Source organism: Rattus norvegicus, chromosome X (genome assembly GCF_036323735.1).
Source record: "Rattus norvegicus strain BN/NHsdMcwi chromosome X, GRCr8, whole genome shotgun sequence".
Taxonomy (NCBI): domain Eukaryota; kingdom Metazoa; phylum Chordata; class Mammalia; order Rodentia; family Muridae; genus Rattus; species Rattus norvegicus.
Window position 1 is genome coordinate 32,674,968 of NC_086039.1, and position 24,137 is coordinate 32,699,104.

Consider the following 24,137-nt stretch of genomic DNA (forward strand, 5'->3'; position numbering starts at 1 on the left):
TCTAATTCCCCCCAAGGGGGTCCTATTCTCAGTTCGATGGTTTGCTGCTAGCACTGACCTCTGGATTGGACATGCTCTGGATGTGTCTCACTTCAGCTTTCTACTTGAAGTATTGAAACTAATTTGTTTGATAAAAGGTAGTGATGGCAGGAAGCCGAATATGGTTGAGAAAAGGAAACAGAACACAGACACTGATGCCTTCCTGGAGTATATATAAATGTTATATACAAGTATATTTTATCATAAACATATATACAGTAAAAATTCTTAGAACGGCATTTGCAATCATTTATTATTTATGTCAGGGAAAATTATGCTTAAACATACAAGGAAATTCTGACAAGGCATGAAGCATGCTTTTCAATCTGGAATTTTTATCTACTCTTATGGTTTATACCACAATAGAATTAACTGTAAGGTCTCTGGGAATATTGTACTCTCATAGCTTCGGGCATTAGGACATAGTGAGAGGAGGTGCTAAGTGAGGTAGGAAGTCCATAACTTTGTCTTTATATTACTTGATAACATGGGCTTAGCTCTAGGCTTGCTTGGAGAATAAGGAAGGAGAAGCTCTGAAAACTGATTGTTGGGATATCATTCTGTCAGGACTAACAAGATTGTGCTTAGACATTTACTTCGTCTTCTAATAAGCAGGAGAGGACCATTTTACATTTCTTTATGGCGATGTAGACAAGCTACTAGTGACTGGTATTTGCAAGTACATGAGCACAGATGACCAAAGATGAGTGTTTGACAAAGTGTGTTTCAGCCTATGGTCATCTCCCAAGAGAAGACTGTATTAGGAGAATTATTTACTTTTGACATGGCAGACTTCCCACCCTATGTCCTGAGGGATTGGGGAACGTTTTATCAGAGAACATTCACTTCTCTACAGTGATGCTTTATTGTATCTGATATACACAATAGAATCCTTTACAGTCTCAACAAATCTGGTCTCTAGTATGAAAGAATCATATAAATAAACTCCATATTGTTCATTTGGCAAAATATCCAAACTTTTATGCTTCTTTGTTACTTTAAATATCTCTAATTATGCAAAACTCAAATGTTTCATACTTGATAGAGAATATGAGATGAGATTAAGAAAAATGATGCAGATCCAGACTTCAATTACTCTATCTCTCTTCATGTTTGTGTGTGTATCCAAATGTGTCCTCTTTTCTCTGCTCCCCTATACATAAAGTGCTATGCTAATCTCAAAAGAGATTCCTTTGAGAATCTCCTTTCCTTTTTTTCACCACAAATTCATGAATTCCTTTTATATGTTCCTTTCAAAGAACATTCTTATTAATGTATTACATTTTAGTCTTATTCATGGTATCATGACATAAATTATAAGTTAACTGAATGCAGGTGTCGTATCTATTTTGGAAGCCTTGTGGGATAGTTTTAGTATTTCATTCATGTCTCTAATCATTCACTACATAGTATACAACTTGTCTTCTGGAGGGTAGCAGCTACATTCTTTGTTCTAGAGCAGTAATTCTCAAACTTAATGCTGTGACTCTTGAATACAGTTCTTCATGTTGGGGTGACCCCCAGCCTTAAGCTTGTTTTCTTTGCTACATCAGAACAATTTTACTACTGTTATGAATCGTAATGTAAATATTTTGGGAGATACAGGTGTGCTAAAGAGGTTGTGAACAACAGGTTAAGAACCTCTGTTTTAGGAATTTCTCAGACCTGAGCCCTCTTGTCCACCCTTGCTTTAGACAAGAAAAGAAGATGAATTAATGATTTTGGAGAGACCTCTCCTGTAGTGAGTAATGGGAATTTAAGTAAAAATTATTCCTCGGGAAGAACAGTTCAGGCATATGGGTATAATGGCTTCTAGAACTGTTCACAGAAAAATTGGCTTTATTTGCTATCAGAGGAAAATGCACATGATACCTCATCTTTCCTTGTCTGCTTGCCTTCACTATTTAATATCACGTATACATTTCTAGTTGAGGATATAATTGACATTCATAATCAAATACTTTCACATCAATTCTTGACTTAAGGAAAAATAATCATCCTATACACAAGACTCTAGTAAATGTCCTTTTAATTAGACCAAATTTCAGAGAAGTATGGTGTAACATGCGCTAAGACTTAAATGTGCTGTGTTCCCTAAGTGCTGAGGACTCATTAGTCAAATGTGAGCGCTTGTAAACATGAAGTGCACTGTGGTTTGGAGGCAGCAGTCCTAGTTGTTAGGAGAGGAGAGTTCATATCAGGAACTCTGGCTTCTATTTTTAGATCTCCTGCTGACACAGAAAACCTGTTTCCCAACAGTGCAGTGGTGACCTTCTCACACTCAGAGAAATGGTGCATGATGCCTAAGGAGAGAACAGGTCTCCATTTATGGAAGCCACAGAGGAACAGAAGAAGGAAATAAGAGCTTAGATCCTGTTCATTGGCAGACATGGTGTTTTCTTATTTCTTTTGACAGCTAAATAGAAAGTGGTATGTTGCCTAGCAGTGCAATGGTCTCAAACAGAATTTAGGTCTTCTAGCTTCCAACCCTGACTCTGCACCTCAGTCTCTCAAAGAACGAGACTTTCTTTATTTTGAAATTTTTACATTAAAAGGAAATTTTCAATGGTATTGTAACTTGCTATGCTGTGTTGGGTTGATATCCTTAAGGGGCCTGCTTTTTTCTGAGGGAAAACTGAAGAAGATTGTGTCTTGGGGAGGGGGAGTTGAAGTGGGAAAGTTTGAGGAATGGAGGGAGAGGAAACTGTGGTCCAGATGTAACATATATGAGAGACAAATTTTAAAAAAATGTGAATCATGACTCTCCTTCACATATAAAATCAAAACATGTTAAAATGTATTTAATTTGCCAATCAATTAAGAAAGCAGAAAGATAGAGCAGCCAGTTTAAAAAATTTGCCAGGAATATACACAGACCAAGAATACTGAAATCAACTTGGAAAGGAAAGAGAGAGTTACCTCTCCCACAGTAAGAGAAAGAAGTTACTTGAGCTTTATCAGAGCAGAATTTGCATGTCCAAAAGATAGTTATATATTAACACAGTTGTACAGTAGATTCCATGGAATCCAAATCAGACAATACCAAAGGATGTGTTGTACAAAAAAATGCATAGTAGTTCATTGAAGAGATTTTTTTTTCACTTGACATTCATGACTTTTAGATTTCATAATATAAAACCCACAAGGAGTGATCAGGTGTTTTTCTATAGTATATAACCTTTAAAACAGGGCATTGAGGTGGGAGTGGGTGGGTTTAAGTGTGCACATTCTCATAGAGGGAGAGGGTGGGAGAGGGGTGATGGGAGAGGGAGGAACCAGGAAATGGGATAACATTTGAAATGTAAATACATGAACTATTCAATAAAAACATTAATTAATTAATTTTAAAACAGAAAAGAAATGTCTCTATGATTTGTCTGTAGGCAAGGCTGAAGTATATGTTCTTAACTAATGAGTGATGTGAGAGGGCCCAGATCATTTTGAATATTGCTACCCCTGAGATGTGGTTCTAAGTGCTATAAGAAAGCAGGCTGAGGAGCCCAGGTAGGCACAAGCCAGTAAACATTACTCCTCCAATGGCATCTGCTTCAGTTTCCTACCTCCAGGTTCCTGCCTTGTTTAAGTTCCTGCCCTGCCCGCTTTCAGCAATGTACTATGCTATGGAACCATAAACTCAAATAAACCCATTCCACACAAAGTCGTTTATACTCCTGGTATTGTATCCCAGCAATAGAAACTCTAACACAGTAGATTTCTGTCTTCCGCTGGTAATTCTATTCTTTCTTTCTCATTCCTTCTCCATTCCTCCTGTTTGTGCATTGATATCAACTGGAATACAATAAAGCAGGGAAACAGTCATCAGATTTTTTCATCTACCTTTACTGATAAGGAATGTTGGTAATATGCAATGGGTATTTGGAATGACACGTGTATAATTTCAAAGTTCCCTGTAGACAATGCCTCAAACTTTATGGCCAACTCTATAAACAGACCAACCACACTGCCCTACCAATCGCCAAATTGCCTAAGGATTAGGCTAACCAATGCTGTGTTCAAAGGTTGAAATCACAATTTCATGGGGAAGTTACTGATTTCCTTCATTCTTTTTTGTTTCATTCTTTTATTTTTACTGGTTTCTTTAGTGAGGTGCTCTCTTGAGCTCTCCTGAGGCCTTTAAGTGAATTATGTCACAAATTGGGGAAACAACAACTACTGGGAGGAGGAAGGTGTCCAGTGAATCCAACCATGGGCCTGGTACTGCCCTTCACACACCTTCCACCATGTAGGTTCTCTTAACTGCCTGAAAACTTTCCTCCAACCTCTGCCCCTGCCAAATACACATGGAATCACCAGTCCCGTCTACCACACACCGTCTACCCGTCTGCCCCATGAAATAAAGCACAAGGAACAAGTTCATCTTCCGAGTTGGTGCCAATGGTGCTGATTCTTCAGCATCAGGTTACATGCATACAAGTCAACCTGATGTCAGGCAACCAAACCTGTAGTAAGCCATTTCCCTCTCTTATCATCTACCCACCCTTTCTCACAAGAGCCCACCACAGACCCACAAGACAACACATCTCTTCATAGGAGTACTTTAATTATGTGTACCACAAAAGTGATCTGTGGTATCCCTTCAGCCAATGTCCATTGCCTGACAGGATTCAGGAGGATCCCTGTGGAGCAGGAAGCTCTTGATGTTGCTGGGATTCAGAGCTTACCAGGTCCGTGGTAGAAACCCTGGCACTTTCCACAGCCTGCTCCTCTGGCTCAGGATCTTTGCTACTGAGCTCAACGTTGATCAGATGTTCTCAGTGCATTGAAGCCTTTCCTCCCGCTCTCATGAGATTTTTGATAGTCTTTCTGCAGGAGGACCCTCCCTTGGACCTCCTGTGCTGGCAGGGGTCACTGCATGACCTCTTAAATGTCTTTCGAACCTACAGACACAACAGAGGACAGAAGGTCATTGCTAAGAGGAAGGACAAGTATGGGAAGGGGACATTATGAGGAAAAGGTATGGGTTGAGGAGGACACCCATGCCAGACCAGGGGTCCTAAGAAAGGGAGCTTGCTCAAGAAGAAAAAGTACTTAGCTGTAGTCCTCTCACCTTTCCATGATGTGAATGTTGTTTCCCTCAACTAGGAATTGGGGCTTTGTTAATTCCTTGGTGGTTTTGGGAGATATTGGACTCAACATGCTTCTTGCCACACTCCATAATTGAAGCCTAACAGAGGTCTGACCCAGAGCTCTGAGCACCCTACTGATTAGCCCTCAGAACAAGGGAAGGCCACGCCTCTCAATCCCGATTGGTCAGCACAGCTTCTCAGCCAATATGAACCAGTCCGACATCACAAAGCCCTGACTCTGGCATATCTGGACACAGGGTGGAGAGGGAGGGCTTCTAGTGAAAGCAGGATGTACTTGAGAAAATAGTACCTCGGGGCAGAGGTGCATTGGGCTATAGGAAAGAGTCTGTCTGGATACAGGCAACTCTTTGTGAGCCGGTTTCAACAGCTACTTCCCAAACTATCTTGCTTTCATGTATTCAATTCTGATTATGGTGGAAGATGTGGCCAAAATCTTGTTTCTCCAAACCATTCTCCATGCCACCCCTACTGGATTGATCATTCTGGTTTATCTGGCCCTCATCCCTTAGCTCGTAACTGGATATTCTAAAATATTTCAAAAAACGGATTAGACCATATTTAAGATTCAGTGTAGAGAAATGGAGCGGTGGTGAGTTGGGAGTGGGTAGATGGGAAGGGGACACCCTCGTAGAATCAGGGAATGGGTTATGGGAGAGGGAGAAAGGGGATAACATTTGAAATGTAAATACATAAAATATCTAAGAAAAATAAAATTAAAAAATTATTAATACTATAAAAATCCAGGTCTTTCCTGGAATACTGTGAGTAGATGTGAAGGAAATGAAGATGCAGTTTAAAGAAAACAACTGACTGTCAAATGAAGGACAATCCCATAGGAGATTAGGCACATCTAGGGTGATATGAGCACGGCAGTAGAAAATCTCAAGGTGATGAGGAATATACTTCTGTGACAGCAGAAGGGAAGGGCAAAAAAATAGCTAACATTTCTTGCATAGGATCCTTTGGTGGTGGTGGCGTGTCAAGACCTTGTTTCTCTGTGGATCCCTGGATATACCATTCTGTAGACCATGTTGGCCTCAAACTCAAAGATCTGCCTGTACCACCAACGCTCAGCATAGGATCTTGTTCACTTCTTCCATGAAAATTTGGAATTCGGTAAAGAATTTTATCTTTGAAAACTGAAGAAACTTGAGCCCCAAGTAATTAAATAACCTCCAAATTAAGTTCTCAAACATATAGTGTATAGCACAGACAGAGTATTAAACCCAGCTTTTATGACTTTAATAAGTTTTTAATGCTATCCATGGTGTACTGGTGGACAGGAAAACAGGCATGAAGTTTTCTAATCCCCACCTCAAACAAAGAAGTTCAACAGAGGCTTCCAAGGAGTACATTTGTATGCCTTCTGTTGCTGATTCTCATGTTTTGTCATAATTCCTTCATTTTGTTGATTATTTTGGAGATACAACATAGAGCTCTCCTGTAATCTTGTGGACTAAGATAACACAATTGATTTAAGTAAATTATTTGAACAGAGGAGAACTAGAAATTGAACTTGGGAAAGTCCTCATGTTAAGCACTCATTTTTTTCATCTTTATTAACTTGGGTATTTCTTATTTACATTTCGATTGTTATCCCTTTTCCCTGAATAACAACATCCCCCTAACCCCCCCTCCCCTTCTATACGGGTGTTCCTCTCCCCATCCTCCCCCCATTACCGCCCTCCCCCCAACACTCATTTCATCACTAAGCTCCATTGATTAAATTTCCAGTGAATTATCTTTTGAAGGTGAAGAGATAGATACATCTCTTGGTCTTTTTGTTCACACAGAGGTTCACATCTTGGTCAATAACATACATTTTTGTATGCCTACGGCATGAACAAAACTATGCTGAATTCACAGGAGATCATACCAGAGGGTAGGACACAAGCCATATCCTGAATAGAGTGTGCTGCAAAAATTTAGACAAATATTAACAATTTTAGAGAATAACACAACATGGGGAAGGGTATAGTGTTTTGGAAAGGCCAAGAAATATGATACTCATATGAAATAATAAATGAAATAATTAAGGAAGTGTCATTTCAAAGAATGAGTGCAGGAAACATGGAAGCAAATGTAAATATGAGCATGGGCCATTTCCGTGAATTATTTTTACAACCCAAGGGACAGCATAGTTTCTTCATTATAAATTAAGATCAAAATATATTTTTAATTTGTTAAATACTAACAAGCTGATGAACTTGCTATTCATTCTGCAAGGGGATTCAATTAAGAAGACAAAGTCATGTTTAATTATATTTGTGTAACTTCCTAAAATGAAAGCAAATGTCATTTGCGCTCATGAGAAATTTTCAAGGTCCCATTATTTCTACCCTGATTTCAAATGGCATTTAAAATTGTCTTCTTCTAAGGGCAAATAGAACTTTATTTATTATCTAATGCACTTCCAAGACAGAAGGAACCTTATGTTTTTCAGCACTACTGTCAGATGACATTTTATTATGACTTAAATAGAAATATATGTAGATTTACAAATTGATTTAAGCCTAAAGGTTCCATTTTGATTCTAAGACCTTAAAATCCAGAAAAAGAACTTGAACTACAAAACAAAGTATTCTAAATCTCCCCAACACCCACTTTATTTATGATCACTCTAATCTTAATAAGCAAAAAGGCAACAGATTACCTAAATGAAAAACATCCCTTGGAGATGCTTGATTTGGAGCATGGGTTTTGTTTCAGCTAACATTTCTTATAGAATGGTTCAAGAGATTTTCTGCAATTGCTTTTGACCCATCAGTAATGCTTGGATTTCTCATATTTAGCACCACAATTCACCAACTAATTATAAATGAGAACTAGACAATCAAATGTAATGACATAGAATGGGTACTCAACAACTACTTGACATTAAGACAGACTGGAGGTGTCTAAGAATAAAACGCTCAACATTGAATAAAACGTTCAACATTGAATAAGAAATCCAACAAATGTCTACCAGTTTAATTTACAATTTACTTTCATAATGAAAAAAACAAAGGGGTGAGGTTTATAATGCTACCTTGCTTTTCTAATAGTTCTTTTTATTGAAAATATTTTTTCTCATATAATATATTCTGATCATCAGCCCCAATTCATCCCAGATCCTATTCACTTCTCCATCCAGTTCACCCTTATCTTATTTTTCTTTCTGTAGAAAACAAGTAAACAGGTGTACAAACAAATACTAAAAAAGAAAAAAAAACAGAATGGGTGTGCATATGTACACACAAACACATGCATGCATATACACATACCATAAAAACACAAAATCAGAAACCATAATATACAAGTAAATGACTATTAAGACAAAAAATTCCTCCAACAAACGAAATAGGATAAAAACCTGCAAAAATACCACTGAGTTCATTTTGTGTTGTCCATCTATGCTGGACATGGAGCCTGTCCTTAAGTATGTTTTACATACTCAGTAGAACGCCATGGGAGAAAACTAAATTTCCCTCGACAAACAGATGTCAATTGGAGATAGCTTCTTGGTTAAGGATTGGAACTCATGTTCCTGTTCTCCTCTCAGCACTAAGACCCTGTCTGGCTTGAACATGTATCAGCCCTGTAAATGTTTCCATGGTCTCAGTAAGTTTATATGTGCATCGATTCTGTTGTAGCTGGAAGATGCTGTTTTCTTACAATGTTTCTGCTTTCTGGTCTGCATAGCTCTTTGAGCCCTAAGAAGTGGTACACAAACTTGTTTTTACCAAAGGTGTCTATAGGAATTTTCACATTCTTGAATCTTGTGAAAATAGGTCAAACATTATTGTGAGAAAGCTATATGCCTGAGAAATATTTTAATTCCAGCACTAGTATTTGGAGAAGTAGAAGAATATTCTATAGCTCATTTTGTTATCATATAGCACATGATCCTGGAATATCCCTTTCACTCAGTTTGCTATATTTGCCTTAATTTTATAATATAATAATTGTCAACTGGGATAGAATTTGTCTGGGGTGAACATTAGCAATTAATAGGGGAAAGTTTTACTAGGAGTTCTGGTAACTAATGGATAGAGACTAGGGATGCTGGAAAACATTTTACAGTGATGCTGAAAACTCCCCACAACCAAGAATAATCTTGATCCACATGCCAATGATGCCAAGGCTGACTGACACATATTATTAAAAATAAATGTAGCAAACATTTCAAAACCATGATAGCTATAGGAATTCTCCAGACACTATGATGACACACAATTCTAGGAGCAAGACAGTTAAGAATAGTGGTAGATCCTTGCCAGGAAATTCTGTAAATTTGAAAAATATCTGAGTTTACAGATAAAAGAGAGAAATATGATAAGATTGGCAACATTTTAGTAAATATTAACATTAGAGGTTGTTAAATCATCATCTAAAGATTTCAGTTTCCTTAAAATGGTTAGGGGTGAGGAAGGAAGTCTAGAGAGATAGCTCAGCCATTAAGAAAACATATTGTTTTTGCATAGAAACCAGGGTTTAATTCCCAGCACCTACATGGTGCCTCACAATTCTTCTTAACTGAAGTTCTTGGGGATCCAATGTCCACTTCTCACCTCTGGGGTCGCCAGTCATGCAAGTAAAATACTCATACACATAAAAATAAGATAAATTATTTGTGTGATGCACTTCCTCAACAGATATATTTTAACAATTTGAAGAAGTTACAACACTAATAGTAACATGGCAAACATTACTATTATTGATAGCTACAACTATTTAATGAAGAAATATGTACTCCCTACACTTTACTACTAATTCTCACAATTATTATCACTAATCCTAGTTTAAAGAAAGTTTCTGTAATCTGTTTAATCAATTGGTGGTAATAATGAGAGCTAGCATTGAAAGCAAGACAGGGTAGTAGTCATCAGACCTCAATGTACTTTTGATAAATATGACTTAAGGTCTACATTTCTTTTGAGACATAATTAGTTTATCCTTGATGCTCCTCTGTATCGTTAATAGCACTGTCTTTCTTAAAAATGTTCACCATAATGCTCTCATTGGTAAGTGGATATTAGCCAAAGAGCTCGAATTAGCCAAGATGCAATCCACAGACCACAGGAGCTCAAGAAGGATGATGACCAAAATGTGGATGTTTCCATTCCTTTTTGAAAGGGGGAAAAATATCCATAGGAGGGGCTATGGAAGCAACGTTTAGAGCAGAAACTCAAGGAATGGCCATTCAGAGTTTGCCCTATATGTGTCCCATATATTCAGCCACCGAAACTACATAAGATTGATGAAGCTTAAAAAATGCATGCTGAAAGGGACAGGATATAGATCTCTCCTGAGAGACACATCCAGAGCATTTCCAATACATAGGTCAATACTAGCAGCAAACCTCTGAACTGAGAACAGGACCCCCTTGGGGGGAATTAGAGGAAGTATTGAAAGAGTTGAAGGAGCTTGCAACCCCATAAAAACAACAATGCCAACCAACCAGAGCTTCCAGGGACGAAACCATACATGGACTGACCCAGGGCTCCAACTGCATATGTAGCAGAGAATAGCCTTGTTGAGGCACCAGTGGAAAGGGAAGCCCTTGGTCCTGCCAAGGTTGGACCCTCAGTGCAGAGGAATATGGGGGGGTCAGTAAGGGGGATGTATGGGTGGAATACCTGTATGGGGGAGGGGGAGGGGAAGGGAGGGGGCCTATGGACAGAAAACCAGGAAGGGCAATAACATTTGAAATATAAGTAGAGAAATATATCTAATAATTTTTTTTAAAAAAGTTCACCATAAAGTCAGGCCTGGTAGATCACATTTGAAATTTAAAGGAAGAGAAAGTTTATTGTCTTTTGGTGTTACCTTGGGCTACATATCAAGACTAAATAAAGTGTGACTCAAAACCAAAACAACAAAACAGTGATCACCCAACATAAAATTCTCTACCCCATCCTATTCTTCCTCTTTAAGCCACGGAGAAATCCACAGTATACAATGTTAGCGATTTGAGAATATTTTCAAATTCTCTGAACTAGAGCAGACATTTGCCTATCTGTTCATGGACTATAACTTTGTACAGGATCTATTTGTAGCCATCAGGGGGAAGAAAATATAGATGCCACCATTTCATTCATGATGTAGAAATACAATTTATGAGGTAATTTATTGCACTACATGGAAATTTCTTCATTTCTATCCATACAGCTTGTCCTAAACTAATTGTTTACCAACTAATCAGGATATAGGAATCAATAATTTACTAGCTTCTTTACCTTGGAATAATTTGTCCTTTATGTAACTATAGATAGAACAACCAATGTTATATAGTTATTTGTGGTAAATTTTCAATTAAGTTATTATACTTGTTTAGGTTATATCTAATGATGATGAGATTTGCAATTATACTTTCCTACAAATTATGTGCTTTAAATATCTCCTCACCAAGTGATTGCTACTATGACAACTTTCCCCCCTTGCAGTCTTACTACCTTCTAAGATTTTCTTTTTCTTGAGCAGCAACACACCATGTAACATAAAAAATAAGAAGCAAAAAAATCATAATAATGATTACTTGTACTCACATATCAAAGTTCTAGCTCTTAACTCTGGATCTTTATAATTCATCTGTGATTTAGTTTATCAGCTTATCTCTTGAGCCAACAGCAATAGCAATGATTAGTCTGTTAGATAAATGTCTTATTCCAAAGGAAATTTAACTTCTATCTGCAGCAACCACATATATTTAATATTCCACTTTCATATTAGGGACTTACACCAAGGTAATTGTGATACTTGAAGACATGTTAAATTATTGACAAGAAATAAAATGCAAAATGAAAATGTCATCTTGTTTATTTGTGACAGGAACGAAAAGTATGACATTTTTATCTTTGAATTCAGACTATTATGTTCTTGCAAGTAATCTTTCACCTAAATGTGATGTTGGAAAATATCTGGGACAAAACTAAACATTAATGACTAATTGTCTTGTTGCAATCCAAGGCTCCTTCTTGATGATGATTTTTAAATAAAAAAACATAAACATTTTAAATTATGTAATGTATCTTATTAGCTTAGAAAGATGTGGTGAATACAAACACACACTATATTCTACATATAAGTTTATATAAATAAGATTATTTTAAAATAATTATGAAAATACAGGGATATTTGAAGAGAACATGGCATATGTTTATAACAGGGTCATTTCACCAAGAAGATAGAACAATTACAAACTGAATAGTCTTTCTTTTAACAAACACTCTTTAAATTTTTAATTCACTTTTATTCATGTGCATGTGTTTATGTGGGTTGTGCATATAAGGACAAACGAGGGTTTATATCTCCTGTAGGCAACGTTACAGGTAGCTCTGAGCTACCCGATGTGGGTGCTGGGACCCAAACTCAGCTCCTCTGCAAAAGCATCAAGTGCTAGTAACTGATTAGCAACTCTAACTCCTCTATAGATATTCTGAATCATGGCATTTACCACCACTAAACTGATTCCATTCAACATCCTCTTTGAAACGACATTCATCTCAAACCTATCATTACCACAACAGTAAACAAAACAGAATGATTGAATGCAGCTCTTAGTTCACATTTAATATATTGACTGGCTCATTATCTCTATTGTTAGCATTAATTTATGTCTAAAAGCACATAAGCCTGTTGAACTTTTTAATAACATACATAGGAATTCCAAGGTATATGAAACACACATCAATACATGTGATGGAACTAGTAAACATTTCTTTAACATAACAAAACTGAAATATTTCAATGCATAATTTTCAATATAGAAAACAGTATACAGAGAGAGAACTTATGATCCCAGCAAAATACTAAGATGGGAGGCAGAGATGGGTCAATCCCTGGCAGTTTCATGCCCAATTAGTCTAGGCTACCTGGTGAGGTACCAGGCAATGGCAAGTATCTGAATCAAATGAAAGGAGAAAAGTTTGTATGGAATGACATCCTAGGTTGTTCTCTGACCTACACACACATATGCTTGCACCCCCAAACAGTTACAGCCCACTAACAGAAATCAATTTTCAATAAAATTTAAGAAATTAAAGTTGTATATGTATATGTCAACTCAGTAGGATGAATATTTGTACACTGGAAAATACAAAACATTGTTGGCATAAGTTAATGGAGGAATAAATAAATGCAACAGCATCTGAGGCACTGAAGTAGGAAAACAATATTTCAACAATATTAACAATACCCATTGGGATTCACAGAGCCAAGTTGAGTTGGGGCAAGAATGATGAAATTCTTAGGATTTAAAAAAAAGTAAAGGAGGAATGAGAGTGAGAAGAAAAGGAGGGAAAGGGGAGTTTAGAAGAGAATGGGACAAAAAACGGAAGAATTTGGGAGAGGAGAATGATCAGAAAGCCTAAATAGTTATATTCTCTTTTCTGTGTGATTCGCATCCAACTCACTGTAGAATGACACCATTATGGGAATAAATCCATCAGAGATATTAATAGATTTTTTTCTACATGGAAAGAGTACAGTCATTTCGCTGGTGATCATAGCTAAGTGCATGTTCTTGACCATAAAAATGTCTAATCAGATTATTGGATTAAAATCAAATGTGTTGACATTTAGTAGGATAACTCTTAAAAGCAAATTTAAAGAAAAATCCTTCAACCCAAAGATATTTTGGATTGAGTTTAAGTATTTATCCACTTTCTCATCATTAGAATAGAAGTCAATTAGGAAAGATGTCCACTGGCTTTAGAAAATTTTTTCCTTTTAGTTTTAAGAAATGATTCTTTAAAGATAGACAGTTTCTGCTAGGTATAAATGTTATGACCTGGAGAGAATCAATTTAATAAGTTAGGGTTCTGCATAGGAACAGAAATTATAAAATGAATATATAGTAAGAGATAATTTATTAGATTGAACATACTATACAGCAGGTGTCATCCAAAAATGCCTATCTCATACCAGAGAAGATAAAAACCTACTAGTTGTTCAGTCCATGAGTGTTCCTCAGAAGTCCCAATCTGGCATGGAAGACTTAGAGTATTTCTGGAGAGCCAGTGGTCTTCAGTCCACCTTGGGAGCTTGAGGCAGCTAGTCCTCATATCAACTAAGGAATGAACAAAAGTATCGATCAGTGTTTCTCAAAGTATGGGTTTCAATCCCTTTGGGAGTCACATATCGTATATCCTGCATATTAGATATTTACATTATCATCCATAACCTTAGCAAAATTGCAGCTATGGAGTAGTGACCATAATATTTAGGTTGGGGGTCACCACAACTAGAGGAACTGTATTTAGGGGTTACAGCATTAGGAAGGTTCAGAATGACTGGCATATAAGCAAGAATGAAGGCCAAGTGAACAGAAAGCATTCTTTCTTTCACATCTTTTTTATCAGGGTTACCGTCGAAAGGTATCACCTATGCATGTTGGGTGAGTCTTCCTAGATCAATTAATGCAGTCAAGACAATCAGTCAAAGACATGCTCATGGCCCATATCAGTACTTCAATGAGACTTTCTTTACAAGTGATTCTAATTTGGGTCAAGTTAATTGTTAAAAATTAACGTCCACAGTGAACTGCTTCTATGCCTCAGTCTTTCTCATCTATAAAATGTATGACAGCATAATACCTATTCACTGAGGGATGATGTGCAGTGCTCACGGGACACAGTGCATTTTCAGTGTTTTAGTTTTTACTACACATATACATTAAACCCTTGCTTTTACAATAATTCATTTTACTTAATTTTTATCCATAAATGTGAATTCAGTTCCGATGAAATGCTCAGGATTGAACCATTCAGATGTTAGATGTTAATGACCAAGAAATGGAGTATTTACTAGAGCAGTTTTTATAAACCTCTTGTGAGGATCAGGGCAAGCAATGTGTGTGTACATGTTCATGTACATAGATACACAGGCATGTGTCTATGCTTCTTAAGAACAGAGGACAAGCTCAGATGTTGTTCAAGTGTCATCTACTTTTATTGAGGCAGGGCCTCTCACTGGCACACAACTCACAATGTATGTTAGTGCTAGTTGGTCAGGGATTCCCAGGGATTTGCATATCTCCATTTCCTTTGTGCTAAGGGTAAAAGCATGTGCCAATACAACTAGCTTTTTTCCCATCTTTATTAAATTGGATATTTCTTATTTACATATCAAATGTTATTCCCTTTCCCGGTTTACATGCCAACATGTCCCTAACCCTTTCTTTCCCCTCCCCTTCTACATGGCTGTTGCCCTCCCCATCCTCCCCCCATTAACACTCTCCCTCCAAGAATCCCGTTCGCTGGGGGTCCAGCCTTGGCAGGACTAAGGGCTTCCCCTTCCACTGGTGCCCTTACTAGGCTATTCATTGCTAAATATGCAGTTGGAGCCCAGGGTCAGTCCAGGTATAGTCTTTGGGTAGTGGCTTAGTCCCTGGAAGCTCTGGTTGGTTGACATTGTTGTTCATATGGGGTCTCGAGCCCCTTCAAGCTTTTTCAGTCCTTTCTCTGATTCCTTCAACGGGAGTCCCGTTCTCAGTTCAGTGGTTTGCTGCTGCCATTCGCCTATGTATTTGCCGTGTTCTGGCTGTGTCTCTCAGGAGAGATCTACATCCGGCTCCTGTCCGCCTGCACTTCTTTGCTTCATCCATCTTATCTAGTTTGGTGTCTGTATATGTATGGGCCACATGTGGGGCAGGCTCTGAATGGGTGTTCCTTCAGTCTCCGTTCTAAACTTTGCTCCCCTATCCCTTCCCAGGGGATTCTTGTTCCCCTTTTAAAGAAGGAGTGAAGCATCCGCGTTTTGGTCATCCTTCTTGAGTTTCATGTGTTTTGTGCATCTAGGGTAATTCGAGCATTTGGGCTAATATCCACTTATCAATGAGTGCATACCATGTGTGTTTTTCTGTGATTGGGTACCTCACTCAGGATGATATTTTCCAGTTCCATCCATTTGCCTATGAATTTCATAAAGTCATTGTTTTTGATAGCTAATTAGTATTACATTGTGTAGATGTACATTTTCTATATCCATTCCTCTATTGAAAGACGTTTGGGTTCTTTCCACCTTCTGGCTATCATAAATAAGGCTGCTATGAACATAGTGGAGCATCTGTCTTTGTTATATGTTGGAGCATCTTTTGGGTATATGCCCAAGAAAAGTATAGCTGGGTCCTCAGGTAGTGCAATGTCCAATTTTCTGAGGAACCTCCAGACTGATTTCCAGAATGGTTGTACCAGTCTGCAATCCCACCAACAATGGAGGACTGTTCCTCTTTCTCCACATCTTTGCCAGCATCTGTTGTCCCCTGAGTTTTTGATCTTAGCCATTCTCACTGGTGTGAGGTGAAATCTCAGGGTTGTTTTGATTTGCATTTCCCCAATGACTAAAGATGTTGAACATTTCTTTAGGTGCTTCTCAGCCATTCAACATTCCTAAGATGTGAATTCTTTGTTTAGCACTGAACCCCATTTTTAATAGGGTTATTTGTTTCCCTGTGGTCTAACTTCTTGAGTTCTTTGTATATTTTGGATATAAGGCCTCTATCTGTTGTGGGATTGGTAAAGATCTTTTCCCAATCTGTTGGTTGCCGTTTTGTCCTAACCACAGTTTCCTTTGCCTTACAGAAGCTTTGAAGTTTTATGAGATCCCATTTGTCGATTCTTGATCTTAGAGCATAAACCATTGGTGTTTTGTTCAGGAAATTTTCTCCAGTGCCTAAGTGTTCGAGAGTCTTCCCCATTTTTTTTTCTTTTATTACTTTGTGTATATCTGGTTTGATGTGGAGGTCCTTGATCCACTTGGACTTAAGCTCTGTACAGGATGATAAGAATGGATAAATATGCATTTTTCTACATGCTGACCTCCAGTTGAACCAGCAACATTTGTTGAAAATGCTATCTTTTTTCCATTGGATGGTTTTGGCTCCTTTGACAAAAATCAAGTGACCATAGGTGTGTGGGTTCATTTCTGGGTCTTCAATTCTATTCCACTGGTCTATCCTCTTGTCTCTGTACCAATACCATGCAGTTTTTATCACTATTGCTCTGCAATACTGCTTAAGTTCAGGGATAGTGATTCCCCGGAAGTCCTGTTATTGTTGAGGATAGTTTTAGCTATCCTGGGTTTTTTGTTATTCCAGATGAATTTGCAAATTGTTCTGTCTAACTCTATGAAGAATTGGATTGGAATTTTGATGGGGATTGCATTGAATCTGTAGATTGCTTCTGGTAAAATGGTCATTGTTACTATATTAATCCTGCCAATCCACGAGCATGGGAGATCTTTCCATCTTCTGAGATCTTCTTCAATTTCTTTCTTCAGAGGCTTGAAGTTCTTATCATACAGATCTTTCACTTGCTTGGTTAAAGTCACACCAAGGTATTTTATATTATTTGGGACTATTATGAAGGGTGTCGTTTCCCTAATTTCTTTCTCACCTTGTTTCTCTTTTGTGTAGAGGAAGGCTACAGATTTATTTGAGTTAATTTTATACCCAGCCATTTTGCTGAAGGTGTTCATCAGGTTTAATAGTTCTCTGGTGGAACTTTTGGGATCACTTATATATACTATCATATCATTTGCAAAGAGTGATATTTTGACTTCTTCCTTTCTAATCTGTATCCCTTTGATCTCCTTTTATTGTCTGATTTCTCTGGCTGGGACTTTGAGAACTATATTGAATAAGTAGGGGAAAAGTGGGCAGCCTTGTCTAGTCCCGATTTTAGTGGGATTGTTTCAAATTTCTTTCCATTTATTTTCATATTAGCTACTGGTTTGCTGTATATGGCTTTTGCTATGTTTACGTATGGGCCTTGAATTGCTATTATTTTCAGGACTTTTATCATGAAGGGGTGTTCAATTTTGTCAAATGCTTTCTCAGCATCTAATGAAATGATCATGTGGTTTTTATCTTTCAGATTGTTTATATAGTGGGCTACATTGATGGTTTTCCATATGTTAATCCATCCCTGCATACCTGGGATGAAGCCTACTTGATCATGATGGATGATTGTTTTGATGTGTACTTGGATTTGGTTTGCAAGAATTTTATTGAGTATTTTTGCTCCGATATTCATAAGGGAAATTGGTGTGAAGTTCTCTTTCTTTATTGGGTCTTTTTGTGGTTTAGGTATAAGAGTAATTGTGCCTTCATAGAAGGAATTTGGTAGTTCTCCATCTGTTTCAATTTTGTGTAATAGTTTGGATAGTATTGGTATGAGGTCTTCTATGAAGATCTGATAGAATTCTGCACTGAACCCATCTGGACCTGGGCTCTTTTTGGTTGGGAGACCTTTAATGACTGCTTCTATTTCTTTAGAAGTTATGGGGTTGTTTAAATGGTTTATCTGTTCCTGATTTAGCTTTGGTACCCGTTATCTGTCTAGGAAATTGTCCATTTACTCCAGATTTTCAAGTTTTGTTGAATATAGGCTTTTGTAGTACGATCTGATGATTATTTTAAATTTCCTCTGATTCTGTAGTTATGTCTCCCTTTTCATTTCTCATTTTGTTAATTTGGACACACTCTCTATGTCCTCTTGTTAGTCTGGCTAAGGGTTTATCTATCTTGTTGATTTTGTCAAAGAACCAGCTTTTGGTTCTGTTGATTCTTTGCATAGTCCTTTTTGTTTCTACTTGGTTGATTCCAGCTCTGAGTTTGATTATTTCCTGTCTTCTACTCCTCCTGGGTGTATTTGCTTCTTTTGTTCTAGAGCTTTTAGGTGTGCTGTCAAGCTGCTGACATATGCTCTCTCCTGTTTCTTTCTGCAGGCATTCAGAGCTATTAGTTTTCCTCTTAGCACAGCTTTCATTGTGTCCCATAAGTTTGGGTATGTTGTATCTTCATTTTCATTAAATTCTAAGAAGTCTTTAATTTCTTTCATTATTTCTTCCTTGACCAGGTTATCATTGAGTAGAGCATTGTCTCACTTCCATGTATATGTGGGCATTCTCTCCTTATTGTTATTGAAGACCAGCTTTAGCCAATGGTGGTCTGATAGGATGCAGAGGGTTATGTCTATCTTTCCGTATGTGTTGAGGCCTGTTTTATGACCAATTATATGGTCAATTTTGGAGAAAGTACCATGAGGTGGTGAGAAGGCATATCCTATTTTTTAGGATACTGGTTTGCTGTTTATGGCTTTTGCTATGTTTAGTATAGGCCTTGAATTCTTGTTCTTTCCCAGACTTTTATCATTAAGGGGTGTTGAATTTTGTCAACTGGCTTTTTAAAAAGTGTGGTTTCTGGGGATTGAACTCGAGTCCCTGGACGTATATGAAATCACTTTGCTATGTCCCCAACCCTTTAAATTTGATGCTAATATGCTTAGGACTCCTAGCTTAAAAGTATTTTAGGTTCCAGAAACATACCCACACTGTCAGTTTACAACGAAAGAGAAAATATTCCTAATATGCCACAACCTTCTGAAAGTTTCTAAGCCAATTGGGTAGACTAGAGAAATAGATAATATGTAATACGTTGACAACAAAGATGTAAAGTTTCAAGCTTCTTCTGTAAAAGTGTAAAGTGAGTTCAATGAGCATTTTGAAATGGCTTTACTCTTTTTTTTAAAACATTCCTTCCCCTTATCATTTACTATTTATTTTGGTTTTAAAATTTTGTAAAATTTATCCGATAAGCTAATCTAAATTGCTGTATTTCTTTGTGGAGAGAAGAAACAAGTAAACATACAAATTCTCATGGGTTGCCTCTATGTTGTCTAGTTTATTTCTCACCAGCAGAAAATAGATTTGTGATAGAACCGTATATTCAGTAAAGAGAAAGACTTTTTCCTAGCAGCTTTTGAGGGAGGCCTCATGCCAAATTCCTTCTTTCAAAGCTTACTGGCTGGTTGGGTACATAGCCAAACAGGGTGTTACTTGTACTCAACTAAGGAGAATTTGTCACATAAAGGGGAATGCATTTCTTTTGAGGAAAACAAAGAGCTGGTAGATGGACTGCAATGGGGTTTTCCTATCTCAGAAATCATTGGGGGAAAATGTCCATGGAGACACTAAACACATTCCCCAGAATAAACAAAACAAAACAAAACAAAAAGAAAACATTAATCATGGAATCATCAGATAATGACTTACCTGTTGACAAAAGGCAAGAAGACTAGTGTCAGTCTAATCCTGCATGTCTGGAGAGATGAGGAAATTCTTATTTTGATCAAATTACACTAAAAATGTGACACCTTGTTTTACACATAATTTACTCTGGCAACAGTATAGATATTAAGTGACATTTCTGCCAGTGTATATATCTGAATATGAGTGGGTTTCATGTGTTTTATATTTTCGTACATAGTTTGTGTGTGTGTGTTTATCCAAGCATCATAGTATTTATATTAGCAACAGAGTAAATTCAGAGGCATTATAAGTATCAAAGTACCACAGTTATTTTAAGAGAGATGATCCAGATCCATCTGGAACCTCAAATTCAGCCCTATGTTGACCCAATGATGCAGGTTTGTTCATTACCATTGGTAATGCCTAAACTATTGATGATCTAAGGATTAAAGAAAAGCAGTCAACCAAATGGCCAGTCGCAAAAAATTATGCTGATAAATTCTGCTAAATGATCTTAACTTATATTTTCCAAACTCAAAACTCTTTGGAGGTAAGTTACCATTGCTTAAATTGCCATTATTCAAAATACCAGTGGGAAGATAGCATGCACTTCTGGGCAACTTTTTCTTTGCAGTCTCATCATCATTTCCATTTCGTTTACACCTCTAAGCACAGATGTTGATGGAGCTGTAATGTTGCTTCAATATCTATTGCAATATTTTTATTGCATTCTGCAGGTCCTCCAGTAAACGTTACTTGCAATATTTTTATCAACAGTTTTGGATCGGTCACAGAAACCACCATGGTAAGTGCTACAGTGCCACTGGCAAGAGAAAAACGTGACTCAATTATGTCATGAACACAACCTGTCAAATTTTCTATTGTTCAAATTGCAGGGCCTCCTGTAAATGTTACCTGCAACATATTTATCAACAGCTTTGGGTCAATAGCAGAAACTACAATGGTGAGTGGGACTGAGCATTGAAGCCATCGTGTGAAGGAATGGGATATATGGGATCACAGCACTATTGCATATTTATGTGACATTTACTGAGTGCCAATCTCTAAACTCACCGCCCTCTAAAAACAGACATTTCCACATCTTCATTTAAAAAAATCATTTGTTAAGGAGCTACAACTTAAAATCCAATGTTCTTTCACCTGTTATCCCAAAGCAATTTTGTAAACATTTAATTTTTGTTAGGTTTGGCAGAATGAGCAGCAATAAATATGGCATGCATTTAGGAGTATTAAAATATGTACATCTCAAATGTTTTGTAAGTATTCATTTTTAAAGACTGACATGTGATTGACATTGTCAGTGTTTTACTTATTATAAAAGCTGGGACAACATCAAGCCTGTCTATTGCATATTTATGATATCACAAATGGGAGAGATTCAGAAGAGCACAAATGTTCATATGTGCACACATAATTTTTTGGCAATAGAATGTAATATCAAGTTCACAGAAATTACAAAAAAAATATTAACAGATTTATAAAACATAAACATAATAAAAGATATGTAGTGTAAAATCTTCCATGTATTTGAAGTAGATTCAAGCAGTGTACAATGTGTTAAGATGGCTTATCAATAAAATGGCTGTGTTGCCAATGACCCAAATCATTAGCTAAAGCCCAAATGGCACTAGATTACAGCATGGGGATTACATCTAGGCTGAAATACTTCCTTGGAATCTGCATGGTTTATTTAAAGTTCTTAAGTTTCTTGCTCTTAATTTACATAGTTATTAAATCATATAGGCACATTACTGGATGATACCAAAATGAAATTGTAGTTGAATTTGACCAAGTATTTATAGTAACAGAATCCTAAAAAGACTCAAGAAGTGAAAAATGAACATATGATGTCATTGAGAAATAGTTTCTTAATGGACTTTCTCTTCTAGTTTTCTAAGATCATGTTTAATGAACTACTATACTTTGTGATTTTTTTTTAGTAAAAATGATGAATTTACCTTTATTAGTCAGCTTTATTGGAAAGCAAAAAATGTAATGTATATCTATTAACCATTGTGACATCACTGCGTCTGAAGCAGCATCATCCAGAAGTAAGATTTTTGGCATGATGGGTAGTATATTAAGAATTTTACCTAAATAAGCTAGTTTTGATAGAGTTATAAGAAACACAAAACATGAACAGAAAAGCACAGCTCTAGGCTTGACACGCAGTTTCTGTCTCTTCTTTTGCTACTTTTAAAAGAGGGACAGTGTTTCCAGTAGCCCACTGTCACCAGCTTTACACAATGGCATTCAATGACTGTATTTGCACGACCTAATGCTGATTGCATTAATTAGACTCCTAAGTTGCCTTGATTAAATCTCCCCATTGCATTTTACTCTCAATCAAAATGTAAATATGTACCTTTTCCATGTTCATTAATACAAGAAGCTAAACATTTAAGGAGACAAAAATGGAAGCTATGGATACTTGATTTTCCTCAGTCTTTTAAGACTTACAGAGCTGTTTAATAGACGGGCTGCTTAGGTACTTCCTGGCCACTTCCTAAGTGTCCTTGTCATGTTTCCGATGGGGAAAAAGGGAAACTCTTGCTCAAAGGTAAAGCAGCAGCCTGTTTATCTACTGGGTAAGCTAAGTCAAATTGCATGTTTAGAAGAGTGTTACATAGTGTGCTTCTTTTATTTCACTTACTAGCTTTTGATATAGTGACAAGCTTCTTCCGATTTTGAAAAACACATAACATATTGTTTTCTTTTGGCTTTGGTGTAAAATTTTTTTAAAAAGCAATCATCATGTTTATGCTCAAGAAGAAATTCTCATGTCACCTAGGGTGGGAATTGGCAAATGCTTCCAATAAAGAGACAGACAGTAAATACATTAAACCTTGGGATCCAGATGGTTTCTCTCATGCCTACTCATGCCCTTTGGGCATGAAAACAGCCATACTAATAGTGATCAAATGGATGTGAGTGCACACCAATAAAACGTTACTTGCAAAAATAGACTGAGTTAAATGTGCCAACCATGAATCTAAGGCATTAGTAGTTAAATAGATGATATTTTGATAATAGTATGAAAAATACTGTAAAAATATCCTGGCTTTAAAACACAAATGATCAGTCAAAAAAATGTCCTGGCTTCCAAGAGGACTGAAGTTTTGCCTGGGTATCCACCTGATTCAACTTGTCTTAATTGGGTCAGGCTACAAAGTAGCACAAACTCGATGGTTTATAAACAGCAGAATTGATTTCTCCAGTCTTGGAGGCTGAAAGCCTAAGAATAAGGTGACAACAGCACATCGGTGTGTCGATGAAGGAACTATTAAGGTTTCTTTCTTTCTTTCTTTTTTTTTTTTTTTTTGTATCTTCCCATTCTCGAAAGTTCTCTTGCTATTCCCTCATAATAGAATACTATCTTGCTGGGAGTTAGAATTTTAAAACTGAGATTTAAGATGTTAGAAATATTTAGCCTAATACATGCTCACATGTTGTCATAGCCTAAGTTTATTTTTTTCAAAACTCTAGGATTCTACAATTGAGAAATTCGTTGATACTTCCCCAAAATTGGACTCACAAAATTTTCTCAAAAATTAAACAGAAACTCAACTAATTTTAGTTGTGATCAGAAACTTTAACTTGTATGCATATTAATAAATTAATGGAGGACATCAATTAGTGTTGTTTCCTGAGGATGAAAGTTTTGATTTATCTTCAATTTGTGGAACTATTTTCTTCCAAGAATGTTTCCAAAGTGAGTTTCTGATCATATTTATTGTCCTCTGTTTCTTTACACCTCATTTTCCTAGAGTGAATGAAGTAGCATTCTCGAAGGATTTATGTTGGTTGATTCTTTTTAAAGAAAAGGTGAGGGTTATCTGTGTCTGTCAACTTCCTTATGGCACTATAGGACCAGACCCCCTCCCATGGTCAATGAAATCATACTAATTTATTGTTAATGCTGCATGTTAACTAAGTATTCGTTTACTTACAGAATCAATA

The 24,137-nt window shown here is 36.9% G+C and overlaps 1 protein-coding gene across 4 annotated transcripts in view; it reads left to right on the top strand.

Moving 5' to 3' along the window:
- The window catches only part of Glra2 (glycine receptor, alpha 2), a 221,347-nt gene that overhangs the window by 23,037 nt on the left and 174,173 nt on the right, over positions 1-24,137 (top strand). For 2 of the 4 annotated variants that reach the window (XM_003752039.6, NM_012568.4), the window contains 1 exon segment: positions 20,894-20,961. The exons of 1 other annotated variant lie outside the window; for it this stretch is intronic. In XM_003752039.6, the coding sequence (XP_003752087.1) occupies positions 20,894-20,961 (68 nt within the window). 4 annotated transcript variants of the gene reach the window in all.